The sequence below is a fragment of the Coregonus lavaretus genome (genome assembly GCF_964263955.1).
Source record: "Coregonus lavaretus genome assembly, chromosome: 32".
Taxonomy (NCBI): domain Eukaryota; kingdom Metazoa; phylum Chordata; class Actinopteri; order Salmoniformes; family Salmonidae; genus Coregonus; species Coregonus lavaretus.
Genome location: NC_140019.1, coordinates 12,395,838 through 12,403,281, shown reverse-complemented (window position 1 = coordinate 12,403,281; position 7,444 = coordinate 12,395,838). Strand labels below are relative to the sequence as shown.

The following is a 7,444-nucleotide window of genomic DNA, read 5'->3' as shown; positions in this document are numbered from 1 at the left end:
GTTGAAGCTCACATCTGTTACAAGACCATGGTGCTTGCCTATGGAGCTGTGAGGGGAACGGCACCTCCGTACCTTCAGGCTCTGATCAGTCCCTACACCCAAACGAGGGCATTGCGTTCATCCACCTCTGGCCTGCTGGCTCCCCTTCCTCTGCGGAAGCATAGTTCCCGCTCAGCCCAGTCAAAACTGTTCGCTGCTCTGGCACCCCAATGGTGGAACGGGCTCCCTCGCGACGCCAGGACAGCGGAGTCACTCACCACCTTCCGGAGACATTTGAAACCCCACCTCTTTAAGGAATACCTGGGATAGGATAAAGTAATCCTTCTAAGGGTTCCAGGGTTCTTCAATTCCGGTCCTGGAGGGCCGAAACACCTCTGTTTTTCATCCTCTCCTTCTAATCAGGGGCTAATTCAGACCTGGGACACCAGGTGAGTGCAATTAACTACCAGGTAGAAATAAAAAACAGAAGTGTTTCGGCCCTCCAGGACCGGAATTGAAGAATCCTGCTATAAGTGGTCGAGGAGTGTGTCATTTCGTTAGTAGGGTCGTCACTAGTTACCACAGCCACAAGGTTATAAACCCCGGCTATTTCTACAATTTATCTTCTGTAAATGTTATTTTAAACCTAACCTTAACCACACTGATAACCTTATGCATTACCCTAACCTTACATTAATACCAAAAAGCAAATGTTGTTTTCATGAATTTGTACGATAATAGCCCATTTTGACCTTGTGGCTGTGCTATCTAGTGGAAACTCCTTTAGTAGGCAAACAGAAGTGTCCTCTCCTCCTAAATCCTACCGCGGAAGACTTTTTAAATCTGCTTTTGTTTTGTCAGAGGAGAAAAACATGCACAAGTTTAAAAACAATATGCTACTTATTGTTTTATCTATAAAAATGTCTTGCACAACTAACTTAATTTGTTTTTATCACTTTACACATTTATTTTGGGATCCACCCCTATAAACCTCATCTGCCTAATGACGCGGGAGTAGGAAGGGTTGCCAATAGTTACAACAGCCACTATTGGAGGAGAAGTTAAGAGAGGCGGGTCCTCGGGCTTTCTCATCCAATAGGTTTTAAGAAGGAGGAGAGGAGAGAGGACGCAAGGAGTGTACAATTGAGAATCGAATGCAGTACTGCACATGCGCAATGTTGTTTGTCTTACACACTTCCTGGTAAGTGGTGCCACGGAGCGCGCTGTGTGAAGTGTCGCTTTAGTGCACATGTTGAAACGTAATTGTGAACACTAAACAATCAGCAAACTTAGCTACAACTGTAGGGAGATTCGGGCAATTATTTCAAGCAGGTCTTCTGACGTTTCCCGTCCTTTGGAGGATGCACACTGCTCAGAAGATCATGAAGGTTTTCATAACAAGACGCATCCCACAGGAGGGAATGAAGATTCTGTCACAGGCTGGAGTGTATGTAGCCAGCAGATCCGACTTGCTCGCTTACAGCTCCACTAGGGTCGGACAGCATTCCTGTGTATATTACAACACTGCAGAGCTGGCACAAGATATGGCTCGGAAAACATACCTCAATCCAGGGATGAGAAATGCCCCATTATCCCAACTGTTACACCGAGAATATTGAACAACTTCAAATTTTTGGGAAACTGTCTTTTTCGTCCTCATGCTACGTAAAAAATAAGCCACAGCAGCCATTTTGGAATGGCAGTGTCAGCCAATCAGTTCATCTGTTGTTCAACGAGACCTGACATTCCATGATGGCTGCTGTTGCAACTAGGGAAAAGGGGATACCTAGTCAGTTGTACAACTGAATGCATTCAACTGAAATGTGTCTTCCACATTTAACCCAACCCCTCTGAATCGGAGAGGTGCGGAGGGCTGCCTTAATCAACATCCACAGGGAACAGTGGGTTAACTGCCTTGCTCAGGGGCAGAAATACAGATTTGTACCTTGTCAGCTCTGGGATTTGATCCAGCAACCTTCCGGTTACTGGCCCAACACTCCTACACCGCCAGGCTACCTGCCGACCATCTATCATGAGGACGAAAACTGCAGTTTACTTAAATCTTCTTGGTGTTGGGATAATGGGACAATTCGGAATGCTGTCCGACCCTAGTGCAGCTGTAAGCAAGCGGGTCGGATCTGCTGGCGAGAGTGTGGTAGCCTATAGCCAAGTACAACTAATATAGTCAAGTACATCTAAACTCCACAGAGTTTAGATATACTTTGCTAACTAGCCTAATGAGTTTTTCATGCGCTGTCATTTTTCATCTATTATGCATGCATGTGTCTGTGTGATGTCTACGGAGTTGTGTCATAATAGTGCTACTTAATTGTAGTGCTAGTCTACTTACTGCTGTATAAATGCATTGCACACACATATGAAGTGGAGGGTAATGTTACACCATGTGTTCTAAAAGTGAAAGTTCACTGGAGTTGTTTGTGACCTTTATTCCAGGTCACACGTTATAGCCGGTACTCTGAACTTGTAATAAGGATCTAAAGGCGTTATAACACTTACAAACATCTATGTAACAGTTAATAAAGGTAACGTGGTATAATAAAGATTAAAGCAAAGGGTAAATTAATCTGTAAGGGGAAGGAAAAGAGACTGAAACCTTGAAAAAGCAGACAGACAATCCAGAATACATGGAGAATACTGTACTATGAAGGAAATGTTCTAAATTGTCTTTGACTCTCATCTTAATCTCTCCCCTTTTACCCCCATCTCCCTCGTTTCCATGGAAACAGATGTAAGGTTTCCCTGTGGGACTCGGATGAGCCTGTTCCAAGGGCGGAGCTTCTGAAGGGCGTGGCGGGGGCCCATGGGTTGCTGTGTCTCCTGTCTGACAAGATCGACACTGAAGTTCTGGACGCAGCAGGTACACTGGACATAACCTGGACCAGATGAACTCAAACAGCACCTCTCAGCATTTTCCAATATATGGAATTTATGAGGCTGCTAGACATGTATTTTACAGTATACAGTACCAGTCAAAAGTTTTAGAACACCTACTCATTCAAGGGTTTTTCTTTATTTTCAACCAGCTTCATGAGGTAGTCACCTGGAATGCATTTAAATTAACAGGTGTGCCTTCTTAAAAGTTAATTTGTGGAATTTCTTTCCTTCTTAATGCTTTTGAGCCAATCAGTTGTGTTGTGACAAGTTAGGGGCGGTAACTCTAATGAACTTATCCTCTGCTGCAGAGGATACGTTCATTAGAGTTACCGACTCGGAAATTGCAGCCAAAAGTAACAGACACATCTCAACATCAATTGTTCAGAGGAGACTGTGTGAATCAGGCCTTCATGGTCGAATTGCTGCAAAGAAACCATTACTAAAGGACACCAATAATAAGAAGAGACTTGCTTGGGCCAAGAAACACGAGCAATGGACATTAGACCGGTGGAAATTTGTCCTTTGGTCTGGAGTCCAAATTGGTGATTTTTGGTTCAAACCGCCTTGTCTTTGTGAGACGCGGTGTGGGTGAACGGATGATCTCTGCATGTGTATTTCCCACTAAAGCATGGAGGAGGAGGTGTTATGGTGTGGGGGTGCTTTGCTGGTGACACTGTCTGTGATTTATTTAGAATTCAAGGCACACTTAACCAGCATGGCTACCACAGCATTCTGCAGCGATACGCCATCCCATCTGGTTTGGGCTTAGTGGGACTATCATTTGTTTTTCAACAGGACAATGACTCAACACACCTCCAGGTTGTGTAAGGGCTATTTTACCAAGAAGGAGAGTGATGGAGTGCTGCATCAGATGACCTGGCCTCCACAATCCCCCGACCTCAACAAAGTTGAGATGGTTTGGGATGAGTCGGACCGCAGAGTGAAGGAAATGCAGCCAACAAGTGCTCAGAATATGTGGGAACTCCTTCAAGACTGTTGGAAAAGCATTCCAGCTGAAGCTAGTTGAGAGAATGCCAAGAGTGTGCAAAGCTGTCATCAAGGCAAAGCATGGCTATTTGAAGAATCTATATAATATATTTAGATTTCTTTAACACTTTTTTGGTTACTACATGATTCCATGTGTTATTTCATAGTTTTGATGTCTTCACTATTATTCTACAATGTAGAAAATAGTACAAATAAAGAAAAACCCTTGAATGAGTAGGTGTTCTAAAACTTTTGACCAGTAGTGTATGTGTTGTATGATAGTTCCCACTCCGTCCTCTCCTAGCACGTAACTATTGATTTGTGTCCAGGTCCAAACCTGAAGGTGATAAGTACCTTGTCTGTCGGATTTGACCACATGGCCATGGATGAGATCAAGAAACGGTAAGACTAACTATCAACTAAGTTGTATAAACAAATGCCTTAGCCTCACATCTAAGTCAGCAACTCTCATTGTGCCATCCTCTCTGTGTTCTGTGCAGAGGGGTGCGTGTGGGCTACACTCCAGACGTCCTGACTGATGCCACAGCGGAGCTGACCGTCGCCCTGCTCCTGGCCACAGCTCGGCGGCTACCAGAGGGTGTGGTGGAGGTGAAAAAGTCAGTGCCTAATAAACACACAGATACATTAGACTCCGGCTCCAGATGATCGCTCTGACATGTTGTACAGTGACACTTTATGGATATGTTGCCTAAACAAATGTCTATCTAAAATGAATATGAGTACAACAGAATGTGTCCTCAGTTCCCTCTTTTTAATCTCTCCCTCTCTCTCCCTCTCCCTCTCCTCTCTCTCTCTCTCTCTCTCTCTCTCTCTCTCTCTCTCTCTCTCTCTCTCTCTCTCTCTCTCTCTCTCTCTCTCTCTCTCTCTCTCTCTCAGTGGAGGCTGGAGCACCTGGAAACCTCTGTGGTTGTGTGGTTATGGTCTGTCTGGCAGCACTGTTGGTGTCATCGGACTGGGACGCATAGGTAGAGCGACAGTGATTGCTTGATTGACTTACTGGATTCTGTGACTCCGGCCCTTAGGCATGAGGTCCATACAATCCATATAGTAGCTGAAAGGGCAGGACAAACGGGCTTATTCATTGATTGATTGTCTGGAGTCAATGTTGTTTTCCCTCAGGTATGGCCATAGCCAGGAGGCTGAAACCATTTGGAGTGAAGAGGCTCCTGTACTCTGGAAGAACTGCCAAATCATATGCTGCTGAAGTGGAGGGAGAATACGGTGAGCAGGAGTGGAAGGGCTAGGGAAAACAGGAAAGTATGAGATAGAGGGTGAGAATCAGATGAGATGTTTATTTGATTGTTTCTTCACATTTTACATTTACATTTTAGTCATTTAGCAGACGCTCTTATCCAGAGCGACTTACAGTTAGTGAGTGCATACATTGGGGGGGACTGTATGTTCACCTTCCTCTCTCCTCCCCTCCTCTCTGTTGCAGTGCCCTTGGACACGCTGGTCTCTGAAAGTGATTTTGTTGTGGTGTCCTGCGCCCTTACACCAGAGACCCAGGGGCTGTGTAACAAGGACTTCTTCTGCAAGATGAAAAACACTGCTGTCTTCATCAACACCAGCAGGTACTCCATTAAACACGTTGAGCAGTGCCAAACCAACCACACGGACTGGGTTTTGAAATGAACACACTGTGTGTGTGTGTTATAGGGGTGCAGTGGTGAATCAGGAGGATCTGTACCAGGCTCTGTCCAGTGGTCAGATAGCCTGTGCTGGGCTTGATGTCACAACCCCAGAACCACTCCCCACCGACCACCCCCTCCTCACCCTCAAAAACTGTGGTGAGTTAATGGGGTCATGAGAGAAACAGAGGGAGGAAGGCAGTTTACTGAGGCATCTCTGTTGTGTTGTGTTGTCTAATGGTTTCTCTCTGATCATTGTTGTGATGTTTCCAGATTAATCAATCATATTAAATATTCTCATTAAAATCAACCAGTTGTTTTGCGACCAAATGTCTGCAGTGCGATCATGTCCCTGCTAATACATTTCCCTCCTCTCTCTACCTGCAGTGGTCTTACCCCACATTGGCAGTGCCACCTACTCCACACGTGGCGTCATGGCAGAGCTTTCCGCCAACAACCTGCTGGGAGGCCTACAGGGCACAGACATGCCCAGCGAACTCAAATTCTAGTGCTGCTCTACAACAACTCAACTATGCCTCTGTCCTCCTTAGAATGATTTTTGTCACCCAATCAGTAGTCATTACCAGGAAGGTTAGAGCCGTAAGTGAAAAGGAAATACATCTGTGTTAGAGTATTGCAGTTGTATTAACATGCTCTCCTAACATGAAGGTCAACTTTTGCCTCTTGCTCTTCGATCTTACAATGTTTATAAGAAATAACTAATTTGTGGTATGTGGCTCGGATTTTGAAGGAGGAAGTGTATAGTATTAGCGTTTTGAGAACATGCCTTCGCCCTCTCTAACAGCACTCCGAAGGGTCAGCCATGGCTTCCTTTTAAGACGTAGATGAGCACTACAATGAGTGCACACACTACTAATTCATTACAGTGGTCTTATGAAACACTTTCTGTCAAATGTAATTGTACAAAATACTTAACTAAAATAGTAAATTAGTAGTTGTGATGGTAATGTTCTCTTGTTCTCATTCCAGTTGAGTTGTATGTTTAACATATTGAGATGGATCTCAGTTGTCTAGTTGTGCATAATTCTAAGATAAACACTCCATCTCCAATTAATTTGTTTCAAATTCTATGGTAAAACACTCCATCTGCAATCATTGTCTGTTTCAAACCAGCTGACCACGCCTGATATTCCCCTCTAACACACTGTCATTCTGGTTTTGTTTTTTAACAAAGCTTTATGTTCAATGTAGTAATGTGTGAACATATTATTTTCCCCATAAAAATTATTCTAGATACTTGAGTAAATTAACAATGAATAAAGTTACCAGAATAGATCATTAAAAGACAGTAGTCAGGGATCAGTGTGGTTCCAATGTAGTTTATTTCCATCACTCTTCAATAGTGATCTTACTGAAAAATAGTGTGTGATGTAATGCATGGTAAAGATTCTCTCAAAGAGTTCCATTCTCTCCCTACATGTTCTATGATAACACGTTGCATTTTATGTAACAGTCATCTTCTAGAGTAGACAGTACAGTACATACAGTGCATTCGGAAAGTATTCAGACCCCTTCCCCTTTTTCCACATTTTGTTACGCTACAGCCTTCTTCTAAAATGGATTAAATAAATGTTTTCCCTCATCAATCTACACACAACATCACATAATGACAAAGCGAAAAATGTTTTTTTTTTTAAATATTTGCCAATTTATAAAAAATAAAAAACAGAAATACCTTATTTACATAAGTATTCTGACACTTTGTTATGAGACTCAATATTGTGCTCAGGTGCATCTTGTTGCCATTGATCATCCTTGAGATGTTTCTACATCTTGATTGGAGTCCACCTGTGGTAAATTCAATTGATTGGACATGATTTGGAAAGGCACACACCTGTCTATATAGGTCCCACAGTTGACAGTGCATGTCAGAGCAAAAACCAAACCATGAGGTTGAAGGAATTGTCCAT

General features: G+C 43.4%; 1 protein-coding gene across 1 annotated transcript; it reads left to right on the top strand.

Moving 5' to 3' along the window:
• The first annotated feature begins 1,156 nt into the window (after positions 1-1,156).
• Positions 1,157-6,468, top strand: LOC311107420 (glyoxylate reductase/hydroxypyruvate reductase-like). Its single transcript, XM_084149912.1, has 9 exons — positions 1,157-1,426; positions 2,727-2,857; positions 4,191-4,263; positions 4,362-4,478; positions 4,759-4,847; positions 5,002-5,103; positions 5,321-5,456; positions 5,542-5,672; positions 5,901-6,468. Exons 1-9 carry the CDS (start codon positions 1,341-1,343, stop codon positions 6,020-6,022), a joined length of 987 nt encoding a protein of 328 aa, XP_084006038.1. The 5' UTR covers positions 1,157-1,340; the 3' UTR covers positions 6,023-6,468.
• Positions 6,469-7,444: the final 976 nt, after the last annotated feature.

Coding starts and splice junctions, on each gene's coding strand:
- LOC311107420 (XM_084149912.1), top strand. CDS start 1,341: ATGCACACTGCTCAGAAGATCATGAAGGTTTTCATAACAAGACGCATC. Junction 4,264..4,361: donor ATGGATGAGATCAAGAAACG/GTAAGACTAACT, acceptor TGTTCTGTGCAG/AGGGGTGCGTGTGGGCTACA. Junction 4,848..5,001: donor CATCGGACTGGGACGCATAG/GTAGAGCGACAG, acceptor GTTTTCCCTCAG/GTATGGCCATAGCCAGGAGG.